Raw genomic sequence first — 14,042 nt, 5'->3', positions numbered from 1 at the left:
TCATTATACCGTCAACAGACACATGAAACGACATGCAAACTACAGAAAGCACAACATCAGCTTCTTAAAACCGTAATTCAGGATTGTAATCACAAAAACACTTTGTTTTTTAATCAAACGTTGTTCCTCACCATCAGCTAACTCTCCAGTCTGTGCTCGAAACCGGTCTTTATGAAGCACTGGTGTTTGTAAATAAACCGCCTCAGTTACCCGCTCGGTCTCTCTCTCCCTGCTCATAGCAGAGGCATCTGGTGTTGTTTTAGACAGAGAAAAGAACTCCAAACGTTGAAATCAACGAGCAGAAATGAGGATTACTCTATTCCTGCTCCATGGTTTTGCGGTTTCGGATCTCTTAAGGTGGAAATGCCTCCAAACCCCGGAGACGGCTAACTGCATTAGCGACAGTGCTACAAACTAAACACCTCGAGTTACAAATGAGTGTCTCTGGGAATTCAATCAGTGAATTAAAAACTTACAGACGAGTTAAACTTCATCCACATACAAACAACTGTCGCTTTCCCCCTCAACTCAAACACACCGATCCACCTTAAAAATCCGGAGCTTAGAACTGCGTGTCCCCACATTTAAGAGCGCCTCAAACAAAATACACAAATTTAGATAAAAATTGTTCTTTTGCTGTTAATAAATTAAAAGCTGTTCACTTTGGGAAGTCCGAGGACGTTCAGAACCCAGTAGTGCTGGTGTTCACGAGTTTCAAATTGCATTGGGCGGAAGTGTATGATGATTGTAATTAAAGACCTCCCAATGAGTAAAATCTATTGCATTTTCTGGATCTTTGGTGTTACTATTAAAATATGAATAAATTCTATTCAACATATCCCAGCTAATTTTATTTAGCCAAAATTGTGTAAATTGCAATTAATACTTTGTTCAAATTTGTTGAATTTAGCTCAATTTTATTTCAAACTACATGAAGTCTTTTTATTAAGTGCAAGTTACTATTAGTTTTTAACTAAATATTAATTTACACAGTCCCACTTTTTACAGTGTATATAAAGCTAATGTTAATAATACATTTTAGCCCCTTATGGTTCCAAGTATATTAACTAGTACAAAAACATGACTACATAAAAGAACTTGAAAGGTACACTGAAAGGGGTACAGCCCCAGTGACAAGCTTTTGTACACTCTGTACTTTGTACTTTGTTCAAACCTGTACTTTATTTTCTTAGTATGTCGATTTTTGTTTCATTTACATGTGTAATCGAATACAGAATATTAAATGTTTTATATTTTCATTAAATATATATATATATATATATATATATATATATATATATATATATATATATATATATATATATATATATATATATGTAATTGTGTCCCATATTTGAGTCACATATTTTGGGCTATTTACAAAAATTTGCAAATGTGTTTATAAATATTTTTCTTTTACCTATGGGTGTAATGTTTTTTCCAACCGGGATTGTGAACTGACAGGTACAATTAAATACTAATAGAAGTGTTACATAATGGAAACTATTAGAGAAATAATGGTTAAACTATTAGGAACCATTAAGTGCTAATGGGTTACATGATGGAAACTATTAGATGTAGACACCATTAAAAACCAGTCTGAACCATTACATTCTTAATGGAACCTACTGTACTTTGAAAGTACATTTGCAATGTGAGTCTGTTACTCGTCTTTTCAAAGTTTGCTTGAATGTCTTTTTTCAACTTTGATTCAGTGTTTATTGAATGACATTTAGGTACGTGATTTCAACGTTGATATAACGGCTTTAAAAGGACGTATTTAATGTGACTTTTTCAGTCATCTTTTCAACTTTCATTTTCAACCTTAACAAAACGTTGATTAGACGACAGTCAAGTACGTTATTTCAACGTTGAATCAACGGCTTAATGTTTACTGGGTAACTTCTCCCCACACGCGAAGTTCCTCCGGGTTGCCAGGTTGAGGAATACGGATCCAGGAATGACGGATCTTCATATGTTCAAAGAATTTAGCATACACACAAAACAATGAATCTATGCATGTTTTTTCATCCACAGATATGTTCGAAGCTACAGTATTAAAACCCATCATTTCCAGTTGGTTTAGGGGTGAGGCAGAACACATTTTTTCATTGTGTTGTTTGTGTATGTTACTTTATTTCATATTTTTTTTTACTGTACAGTGTCCTTGGTTGTCTTGAAATGTGCAAATGAAATATTATTTTCCTATCTAAATCTAAATCTACTGACCTATGACATGAACCAACAAAATAATTTTCCATGTTTGACTTCAGTTTAGCTTGTGGGCAAAAAAATGTATGGGTCCACATGAATGTGTTGGGTTGGTCTGTGACCTAAGAAACCCTGGCTGATTGAATTCTTCTGTCTGAGACACTGAAACAGTTTTGTTTCAGTGAAATGTGGCATTTGGGGACAGCATAACTATTGTAAACAGTTATGAAAGATTTATACAGCTCCTTTCCCTGCCTATAGTACTCAGCTATATGAATTTTTGCCAGAATTTAATGGAAAACTATTAGCACATTAGCCTCTAATGCAGTGGTCGCCAACCAAACAATCACGATCGACGGGTCAGTCTCCAAGATCATGGCAGTTGATGGCAGTGCTGCTTCAGTTATTGCGTTTAAGTTGTTATAGCTGCGTCATATATCTGTAGTGGTTCATTGGCTAGTTAAGCAGAGACATATAAAGCCGCAGTCACACAGGGCTTGTTTCCGCAAATTATGACACGTGAATTCATGCACTTGACCAATAGTTCTGCTGCTCTGTTCTGTGTTTGCCCTGTCTGAGCCAACAGGGTGGCAGCGCTGGTGACATTATACAAACATTTAATGTATATTAATAAATACAACATGCGAAAGTCATACTATACCCCAGTGCTCTGTCAAGTTGTGCTAACTTGTTAAAATGTGCTACCATTGTGTACTTTTACAAGTACAATCACCTAAATAAAACATTAGGTAAGATATTTGGACAGACTAAGAAGATATCAGGAAATGATCACAACAGAAATAGCAGGGTAAGAGCACAGTTTTGCTCAAAACATTGCAATGCACACAACATTATGGGTGACATACCACAGTTCAAAAGAGGACAAATTCTTGGTGCGCATCTCGCTGGCGCATCTGTGACCAAGACAGCAAGTCTTTGTGATGTATCAAGAGCCATGGTATCCAGGGTAATGTCAGCATACCACCAAGAAGGATGAAACACATCTAACAGGATTAACTGTGGATGCAAGGGAAAGCTGTCTGAGAGTGATGTTCGGGTGCTAACCCGGATTGTGTCCGAAAAACATATAACCACAGCTGCCCAAATCACAGCAGAATTAAATGTGCACCTCAACTCTTCTGCATCACGTAGTGACCTGGCCACTATCCTGCAAGAAGAATGGCTTAAAATCCCTCTGACCACTGTTCAGGACTTGTGTATGTCATTCCCAAGACGAATTGATGCTGTATTGGCCGCAAAAGGAGGCCCTACACCATACTAATAAATTATTGTGGTCTAAAGCCAGGTGTTTCAGTTTCATTGTCCAACCCCTGTATATGTGTGTGTGTGTATATATATTCATTCATTCATTATCTGTCACTGCTTATCTAGTTCAGGATCATGGTGGGTTTACAGCAGGGATCGGCAACCTTTACCACTCGAAGAGCCATCTGGACCCGTTTCACACAGTAAAGAAAACACTGGGAGCCACAAAATCCTGTTGAAATTTTACATGAAATAACACTGCATATAACAGGGTTTTTTTTGCCTTTGTGCTATGTATAAACACTATACTGTGTTACATTTATGAAATTAATGAACGACTGCAGAAAAATGAAATAATATTTCTGCATGCAACAAAACATTTTTAACTCCGAAAAAAAGATGTTGTGTTGACGGTTAAGTAAAATACTCAATGTCTATTTGAGTCCTTGGAGTAATGGGGAAAAAAGTCCTTCACAGGGCAACACACACACACACACATTTATACCTACAGACACTTTTGAGTCGCCAATCCACCTACCAAAGTGTGTTTTTGGACTGTGGGAGGAAACCGGAGCACCCGGAGGAAACCCACACAGACACAGGGAGAACACACCAAACTCCTCACAGATAGTCACCCGGAGCGGAAGTCGAACCCACAACCTCCAGGTTCTCCATATTTGTGTTTTGTTTTATTGTGTAAGAGAGAAGCTTTTTTTTTAAACAGGGTTTCAGGCTTATTGAAAAACTGAAAGTAGAACCATTCACATTTAGCCATGAAACACAGCCAAGAAAGTAAACAAACCATGGTATTCTAGCTGGGTGTGTTTCTGGCTTTTAGGATTAAGATCTTTATTCAAATTGAAGCAGTGAGTCATTTCTTGGGTATAGGGCGAAGTGGAGTGGAGTTTTGGGGTGTGAATTTGAGTTGTTTTCTAGGCCTGTAATTATTCAAAGGTAATGGCAGATTTCTCCATTATACATGTTTTTTCCATAGAAACACATCTTAGATTAGCAGTGTTTAACTGACAAATATGCCGCCTGTTCAGATTTGATTAAAGATCATATATGGGTGCAAGCTTGCTGGGAAAGTAATTTTTTGTTTGTTAAGGTTGTGTTCTTAACAGGAGGCTAATAATGCGTTACATAGTATTGCATGTAAAGATCCAGTACGGACATGCCACAGGAGGTCATTCCTACCAGTGGCTACCAGACTTTATAACTCCACACTTAAAGCACGACACCTTTCACATGTACAGTAATAACAATAGAACAAATTTTTTAATTATGAGTGTAACAACTCAAATGTGCAATTCTCTTACTGCTGTATACAGTATATCTGTATTTATTATTATAGATGTGTACATATTGTAAATTTCCTTTTGTGTTAAATTTTTTATTAGAGTGTTTATTCTTTTACAACTGGTTGCTACTGTAATAATTGCAATTTCCCCCTGGGATCAATAAAGTATTTCTGATTCCAATTCTGATTCTGACAGTGCAGTAGCGCATAGTGCACAGTTGCATTGTATGTTTGGAAAAAAAAAATAGTTTCCATTCCTACAGAACCAGACTCTTAGATCGTAGAACTGTCCGTAAATCTGTATAAGAGCTGACATAATAATCTGACATAAGAGCTATTTGTCTTTTGGACACATGACTATAAAGGCCTATTTGTATGACATCCTTTGCTCATATTCCATACTACATATAGCCTTTTACATTTAACTTAGTAATAGTGACACATATGGCAACATTACGTACTAGTCTGTAGAAAGTAAACCTCAGACAATTAACTGAATAATAAACGGCATAAGCATATTCTCTTGTCAGGTTGATTAGTTCATTCAATATTTGCTATATTGGTTATATCAGTGTCGTCTTTTTTATGCAATTTAAAGGTGCGTAATATGCAAACACCAGCTGACATTAACATGTGAAAATTTAATGATGAATATTAATAGAAATGGTCCAGTAGTATATGAACATTGTGCATTATTTATACATATACATTATATATATATATATATAAAAACAGACATTCTCTTAGATTTTAAGGGCACTTAATTTGAGTTTAAGTGAAATAAAACATGCAAAATCTATGTAAATGCTGTAGTGTGATTATTCTCAAATAGCTCCTTCTCCAAAAAAAAAAAAAAAATCATAATAAAAAAATATATATATAAAGCTACTACTAATAAAACAAAAATAATAAAAAAAATATATATATAAAACTACTACTGCTAATAATAATAATAATAATAAAGTACAAAACACTTTATTTCAGCACATTTCTTGTAACAATTATGTAAACTGACTGACAGAACAGTTGTAGATATTTGTATGATGTATTTGTGTTATATTACTGCCCGCTGACTGTATATAATCACACTTTGTAGCTCTACATTTTCAGACTGTTATCCAGTTGTTGCTCTGTAACCTGTTCTTCGAGAGTTCTTCAACTATTTGAGTAGCGGATTATTCTCGGTCCAACCGTGATCCTGAGAGATTAAAGAAACCTCCAGCAGCACTGCTGTGCCTGATCCACATTCTAGCATATAACACACAACCACCACCACACCAGGGTCACTGTAGTGCTGACAGTTATACAACATCCAGATTATACCTGCTCTGTGGTGTCCTGGCCATTGAAGAAGAGGGTGAAAGGGGGAAAGTATGCAGAACAAGAGATGGACTATAGTAATAGCAGAACTACAAAGTGTTGCTTTATGTTTTGTGGTGCTGAGAGAATGGACGGTGAGTGGTAGTGGACAAGGAGAAGTAGTTGTAGTTTTGTAGTTGATCAATGTATAAAACATAAATATTTCACATAGGTTCACATTTAAATCCAGTGAATTCTAAGCAGCACTTCACAATTTTTTCATTAAACAATAATGATTTGCACTTAAGATAATTCTTAAATAAAAAGAGTTCTTAAGATAATTCTTAAAGTTATCTTTTTGAAATTCACTGCTGTCCTAGCAACTTTCATAAAAACAAACACTTAACATGAAGCTGGCATCACATTGTTATATAAGGCTTATTTACTTGTAAATGCATATTGATTAGCTCTTCACAGGGAGAATTCAAAGGCACATCTCACTATGAATGTTTTTCAGATGTTTTAGTTAGATAAGGCTCTTGCTGATTGGTTGGATTGGCTGAATTTGGCCAATTTCCTGGAGCACCTCCTGCCTGACCATAGCCTGGGGCAGACAGATTTGGACAGAACTCTGGGGCACTTGGTGCTGGATGTTGCTGTGGGGCAGGAGGACCTGGATAACCCATAGCGGAGTATGGAGGAGGATTGAAGGGTGGGGCTGATGGGTTTTGATTAGGGAAGACATCTGTGTATAAAGGAGGAGGGGCTTCTGGAGTGGCCTGAGGTAGATAAGCAGGTGAAGGGTACAGATTGGGGTAAAGTCCTGGAGCTGATCCAAAGGATGCACCTGGAGGGCTGGGCCCAAACCCAGCCTGGGGCGTAGGGCTGGGCCCAAACCCAGCCTGAGGTGTAGGGCTGGGCCCAAACCCAGCCTGAGGTGTAGGGCTGGGCCCAAACCCAGCCTGAGGTGTAGGGCTGGGCCCAAACCCAGCCTGAAGTGTAGGGCTGGGCCCAAACCCAGCCTGGGGTGTAGGGCTGGGCCCAAAGGGCTGAATATTTGGTTGACTTTGCCAAGAACCAAAAGGCTGGCCTGCAGGGAGAATGAAGACTGGAAATTTGATCTCTGGATCACTAGCATAAGGGACATCCAAATAGACCTATAAAAAAGGAGTGCAATTATGAATCATGGAAATGCTGAAGACAAAAGATTCAATTCTGATTTCCTAAAAAGCATTTCTTTGTAAATAAATGTACATTTAACAGACCAAAGCTTTTAGTAACCTAAATTAACATGTGGAATTGTTTAAAAATATCAGTTAATGCAAGATGCAATCTGTAAGACCACAATGTAAAAATACATAACATTGAATAATTTCACAATATTTTTGAGTCCATAATTTGAAATGCAGGAAATGCAGTAGTTTGTGTATCAACCCAAGTTAAATTTCTTTTAGCCTGGGTTCAGCAAATAGCGTGAAAACAACACAAACAACATTAAAAAAATGAAGGAAAATAGAACGCCAGTACCTTGAGTATGTACTCCAATTTTATAATACTACAGGTTGCAACTGTTAGTTCCAGGTTAGGTGGGATTCTCAGGTCTGTGTTGACTGTTTGCTTTGACCCAGTTGGGATTGGATCTCCAACCACTTTGAAAATAGTTTTTGATGAATATTTAGAACGGCCTTGTGCATAGAACATCTGTTTTTGCTCAAGACTGAACTTCAGCTTGAGCTCACGTGATGAAGAATTATCAACATCAGTTGAAACCCTGATGACATCACCTTTAAAAAAAAAAAAAAAAAAACACAAATAAATACACAATCAAAGACTTTACAGAACGTGCTGAAATCTTACAGGAAAATAAATTAAACTGACCTAGGGTGTAACCAGTTTTGTCAGTTGTTGCTCTAATGGAGGCACTTCCAGACGTAAACAGTTTCATCTTTTTGTCTGTAGCAGCACTCTGTGGGTTCTGTATACAAATAAAGATTAAAACAACAGATTGTAAGATATACGGTAAAACAACAGTAGCTCTAACAATAGTAAGTAGAGCGTGACAGCTTTATGTATACAACAAGAAAAAAATCCACTAATGATATAAATGTCAAAACATGCCCTCCATTTTCAATAATGTTTTGCCAGCTTTACATGACTTGGGAAAGTACAACATGCATGTTTCACAAGAGCCATTATACAACGGTTGTTTCTGGCACCACCCTCTGATTGACTGAGAAGCACTCTAACCGTTTTTCCCTATAAATGTGTGCCATTAAAACTTATATAGAATATAGCCTAAACTATACTAAAAAAAATAAACTAACAAAGTAACAGAAAACTAAATGGCTAAACAGCAAAGCCAGTCTGAATACAAAACCGCCAGTAAAACCGCCAGGACAAAGGAAACTAAGATACAAGTAAAGCGAAAGCCCATTAGAAATGCAGTTTCTGTAAGGCTTGTTTGTTTTTCTAGCATTTGTGATGAGCTTTCAGCTGCACATTTAGGCATGTGTTAAATCACTCCCCATTCCCTAGCCGTATATGTAAAATATAATTATGAATTTTAAAACCAAACACAAAAGGGTAAATATGGAAATTTAAAATATAATTCACACTACTTTCACAGCTCTGTTTACTTATTTCTTATTTAATGCACAAACTCTTGTACAGAAAAGCAATAGAACACTTGCCTTCCACTTATTCTTTGTTCCACATCACAGTTGTGCTGTTATTTCATGATAACACATGACCTTGAGTGACCTTATTGCTTCAGAAACACACACCACACGGAAAGAAATTGACAACAAGGAGCAACTTTTCTATAGAAAAGCACCTGCAACCCCAGCTAGACTAGCTCCAAATAGCGAAATATCAAACTTAGTGGAAAAGATAGGTTGAAAAAAAAAATACCTCAAAAACTTTAAAACCATAACATGTAAACTTTAGAAGTAAATGTGTTGTCTGACACAGGCTTTGTGATTGACAGGTTGGTAGGTTCTTGGACAAATATACAACAACACACATTACATTTGTGCAATGCAAAAAGATGATATGAGAGAAAAAAGTTTTACAAAAACAAAACAAAATTTGATGTTTTTTTAATTCAAAGTTTCACTTGTTTAGCACTAAACACTGCAGCAACACTGCAAAACCCCACCCGCGAATTTAGACAACATCCCTGACAGGTTCAGAAAAATCATACAATGTGTTTTTTTGGGTTTATCACAGTACAACACATTATCATCATACTGCTCATCCTTATGCTGAACTTCACTTTTGCCTTAATCACCCCTGCAACAAACCACTCAACCATGATCTCGTATATTATTCAGCAGTCTAAACTGCATCCAAATTCTTTGTATTCTTGTAAAACTAGACATTTGCTACCAAGCATGTGAAAGACTTAAGTATGTAAATACAGGGGGTCCTCGACTTACGACATTGATCTGTTCCTACGTCGCGTCGTAAACCAATTTTCGGTGTAAGTCATAACATAAGTACATACTGTACGTAAATAACATACTGTAAGCACGTATCCTATCCTAACACCTATCCTCCTCGGTCCCGAGCCGCGTAACCGTGTATTCTTCCACCGCGCACACCAAACACGAAGTTCACTTTACGACGCAAAACCACTTAAGTCAAAACAAGGCTTTATACAGTAAATGGGAGATGTGTCGTAACCACGAAACATCGTAACACTGGACTGACGTAACCCGAGGACCTCCTGTAATGCTTCCAGAAACTCTTCAGCTAAAGTAATGGAGAGGCCCATGTAGAGCTACACTCACTCAGTTAATGTTAATTCTGACATTTTATTGTCCTTTAATAATCAGTCCTATGGTACACTGCTATAAATTCAGAAACCCCAAGAACATGAGCAACATGAAAAAAATACAAAATTTTAACAATACTATGCACATACCATGAAACTGGCACCAGCAGGAATCCTTGGCACAAAGTTGATTTCTGCTTTTGCAGTGCTGTCCAGCTTCCATGAACGATCCAATCTGGCTTCCAGAATATATTTAACAGAGCCATAATATCCTTTAAAAGATGGTGGCATGTTCCTGTAATTACAGTTTTAGACTAATCAACAATTTTTATTCAATCTGGCCCCAATGTAAAATAATAGTAATTTGTCTTTTGACATTGGATTTGACAAGAGCATCATAATGGACACATAGCACCTATTTGAATATGTTTATGTGGTGTAACCCTGAATACCCATGGATGGAATACCTGTCTTGTTATTTTCAAAAATGGAGTAAACTTACAAGTGGCATTTCTGCATATTTTAGTGTACACGTTCACACATAGTGTAAACTGTCACAATATACTTTCACTTGAAACATATGTATTATTTTTTCCAATATGTAAGATTCAGCAGTGAAACAGTAAGTGTACAATAATGTGTGTAACACAAAGAACAAATGAATTATTTTTACTTTTGAATCAACAAAAGATGTCATTTACCCAGGGCCTCCAAACTCTTTACATACAACTGTAGATTTATCTCTACTTGTCACACAGGGCATTAGCAGTTGGCTCAGGTGTTACCCATTACTCAATGACAGAACCTCACCTCAAAACAAACCATTTTCTACACCAGCAGTAAACATAATATGTAAGTATTACATGTAATTACAGCATTACCCATGTAACTATGAAATAATTCTGCTTCACAGCCCAGTAGCATATTTTAACTGAAAAAGGTGAGATTGTTTAGCAAGCTAGCAATGTATATATGTAAAGTTGAAAAAGAAATAATGTGTGTGTGAGCTACTGGAAGATAAAACAGGGACAGGAAGGGCAATTAGAAATAAGAGGCGAACAGAAATATTTAACTAGTGGTCCTGGATTGTCCGTTCTGTCACACTATTATTCTGCAACATACTCATTTGCAATAGATCATTAATAAATCTTTACTTTTTCTTTACAGGTACGGGTTATGTTATTTCAATACATAAGTTCAAAAACAATAATTCTACATAATGTTTCAGTTGTGCTACGATAAAATGTTAAAACAAGAACTTAATCTAAAACTCAAGGCAATATGAGATTGTATTATTTAGACATTTGAGAATCAGCACTCACCCATGGGGCAGCTGAAAGCTAAAGGAATAAACATGTCTGCCTGGCTTGACAATATTACCATCTGGAAATAAACAAACATGTAAGATCATTCACATTGCAAAATAATGCAAAATGCAAAATAATTCAGTGCCTTAAAAATAACCATAGCTAGGTTTCTTTAATGGGAGTGACAGTAAGAGATTATTCAGTGTAATAATGATTAAATAGTAATATCTTGTATGTTTTGAGAAAATGTTAATTATCTTCTAATAATACAGTGAACCAGGATTTATTAAAAAAAATAAATTAATAATAATAAAAAAAAAATCCTGAATTTTTATGCAAACTGACCACACCAAATTCTCAAAACATTCATTTCCATAAACCTTTTAACTGCAACAAGATGGTGTAGAATATACAGCTCATACTTACAGGTCTCCCCAGTTGATATAATGACATTCGGTTCAACTTTTGCTGTACAAGTAACAGAAAGGAATGTTGTTAGGTGTTTTTCTACTTAATCTCTTGGACAAATAATTACATAAGAGAGTGGAAAAATATTCCAGTGTACTTTCCCAGGACTTATTACACACTATGGCCAAATGTCTGTGGACACCTGCTCATCCAACATTTCTCCTGAAACAAGGATCAGTAGATGTACCCACTGATGTTGGAACATTTGTGTGAGGATCAGTTGATATTCAACCAAAAGAACATTTGTGAGGTCAGGATGATGTTAGATGACTAGTTTTGCATAACAAAACCACTTTCGCTAATACTATTACTATTACACTAATCTAACACTGTATTAGATGGAGTTCCGTCACCCCACATAATGTTGTTTAGTGCTCCACAGCCCAATGCTGGCAGGCTTTTATACTCCTTAACTGATCATTGCTTATCACTGGGCATAGCATGCTTTGACCTATTTTGGGGGGGGGTTAAATGTTCTTAGCCCTCCATCCCGCCCCCTCTTGGGTGCACTAGGACCCAGTGGAGCTGCTGCTGTTTCTGCATGTCTTTTTGACACTGTTGGCTATCCGTCTGTATTGCTTTCTTAACAATATGCACACTGTTACAATCTTTAAATAACCAAACTGAAAATCCACTGAGGCACTAGTTGAAATAGAATTATTCTAGCAAAGGAACCCTGATTATTGATGAACATAAAGTAAGCCTGCTTAAAAAACCTGTTAAAATGTTCATGCATTAAACACTGTGATATTCAGGGCAGACTGAATTGATGTTTATGTTCTTTCCTGAGTTTATGACTGTATATTTTACAAATACATGAGATACCTGTATATAATGAGTTAATAGCTGTTCACAACTCAGTTTTGTTTTTCTACTTGTAGATGGAAATTCCTTATTTATGTATTTGTTTTTAAAGCAGCAGCCCCACATGTGCAGCTGCTCCAGGACGTCCCATTTCATTACATACCCTTCTATGGAGCTTATTCAAACGGTGTGTGTACAAATGAACATCTGCGTTCACAATGAACGCACTTTTAAATAGCAGAATGTCTTTTAAAATTAGGGGGTGTGTACAAAGTTTTGGGTAGTTTACATTCTAAATTCTTTTCTTAATAATAAAAAAGTTCCAAATAAATACAGACAGCTCAGTTTCTAACCACTAGGCAAGTAGACTATTTAAGGATCAGATAATAATACAAGTGTTGATTTATTGATCCCAAGGAATTTTGATATTTTGATAGCATGCCTATCACAACTGATAGGCTCTTAATTTGCATTATTTCTTCTTTTCTGTACAGTAGTTCCTCATATTAGATTACTGGCAGATAACGTTCGATTAAAGCAGAAGTAGCAGTGGTCTCACCTGGTTTGGAGGGATCCTGGATAAACAACTGTTTCATTTTGAAATATCGTTCATGGGAGTGGTAAGTGTGTGAGCGGTCATTGTGTCTCTCCGTCCAGCGCACATCCGCGTCCCCTTTACATTTAATATAAAAACAGTCGATTTTCACCTCTTTGGAAACTTCCAGAAAAACCCGCCCCTGCAGAAGGTCTCCGTTCGTGAACGTGTTCGTCTCGTTCACGGGGTCGTAGTTTAAAGTGAGTTCTTTGATCGTTGACAACATTTTTGTGGTTGTTTTTGTCTGTTTGTTTGTTCAAACCAAAGCTAGGAGTCGAAGCAAGGGTTTCAGCGCAGATCACATTCTCCACCGCAGCCTCTGATAGCAACAAGATAAAACTCACTTCCTTTAAAACATCTCTCCAGAAAAGTGGGCGAGGCCCCACTGTTATAGTAGTAATATGAAATACTGACGACAAGCGTTTAAAATGAGTATTGCACTCCATATTCATAAAATTGAAGAGCGACCACTTCCCCTTCTTTCCAGTCGCGTTCTAACGGGTTGGCAATTGGGACAGAAATTGCCACTGACACGAACGAGGACAGGTCGAGTTGAGGAACTGTGGACCTAGCGACATGCTTTAATTAACATGTTTACACAGAAAAGTGTACATAATTTCGCTAAAATATACCTATGCTAATGAAAGACAAAGCTGCAGCCTTATTTATGGTTTTCCCTTAAAATGTTTCACTGCCGAGGATGATGTATTTTTCTCTTCCTTTCTTTGCTTTCAGAAGATATGATATTACTGTTATTTGCCAGTTTCTCGTTTGAATTCCGTATGTAATGAGAACGGGGCGGAACGGTGGCGCAGCAGTGTATCAGTCACACAGCTCCAGGGACATGGAGGTTGAGTATAGAATATGGAACGCCGTTGGGCTCTAAACGTGTGAACACATGCGCGTTAACACGTAAAATTTTGTCGTTTACACGTTTACACGCTTCTTAAGGTTTTCACCAATGGGAGGCCTCAAATTCGGGAGTACTTACATATTCATGATAGGATTTACATCACA

At 36.9% G+C, this 14,042-nt stretch overlaps 1 protein-coding gene across 1 annotated transcript; it reads right to left on the bottom strand.

The window, feature by feature from the left end:
• Nucleotides 1–4,684: 4,684 nt before the first annotated feature.
• Nucleotides 4,685–13,343, bottom strand: LOC136678995 (arrestin domain-containing protein 3-like). The gene is made up of 7 exons (XM_066657231.1): nucleotides 12,990–13,343; nucleotides 11,585–11,626; nucleotides 11,174–11,234; nucleotides 10,002–10,146; nucleotides 7,955–8,051; nucleotides 7,604–7,860; nucleotides 4,685–7,233 (listed from the first exon to the last, which is right to left on the bottom strand). The coding sequence occupies exons 1-7, from the start codon at nucleotides 13,249–13,251 to the stop codon at nucleotides 6,577–6,579; spliced, it is 1,521 nt and encodes a 506-aa protein (XP_066513328.1). The 5' UTR covers nucleotides 13,252–13,343; the 3' UTR covers nucleotides 4,685–6,576.
• Between the last annotated feature and the right edge of the window lie 699 nt (nucleotides 13,344–14,042).

This window comes from Hoplias malabaricus, chromosome Y (assembly GCF_029633855.1).
Source record: "Hoplias malabaricus isolate fHopMal1 chromosome Y, fHopMal1.hap1, whole genome shotgun sequence".
Classification (NCBI taxonomy): Eukaryota; Metazoa; Chordata; class Actinopteri; order Characiformes; family Erythrinidae; genus Hoplias; species Hoplias malabaricus.
This window is presented reverse-complemented; position numbering and strand designations above follow the sequence as displayed.

What these genes read in the sequence shown, in the direction of transcription:
- LOC136678995 (XM_066657231.1), bottom strand. Translation starts at nt 13,251, where the DNA reads ATGTTGTCAACGATCAAAGAACTCACTTTAAACTACGACCCCGTGAAC. An exon ending in AGCTTTCAGCTGCCCCATGG is followed by an intron (nt 10,147 to 11,173) that starts GTGAGTGCTGAT and finishes CTGTAATTACAG; the next exon opens with GAACATGCCACCATCTTTTA. An exon ending in AATTGGAGTACATACTCAAG is followed by an intron (nt 7,234 to 7,603) that starts GTACTGGCGTTC and finishes CCTTTTTTATAG; the next exon opens with GTCTATTTGGATGTCCCTTA.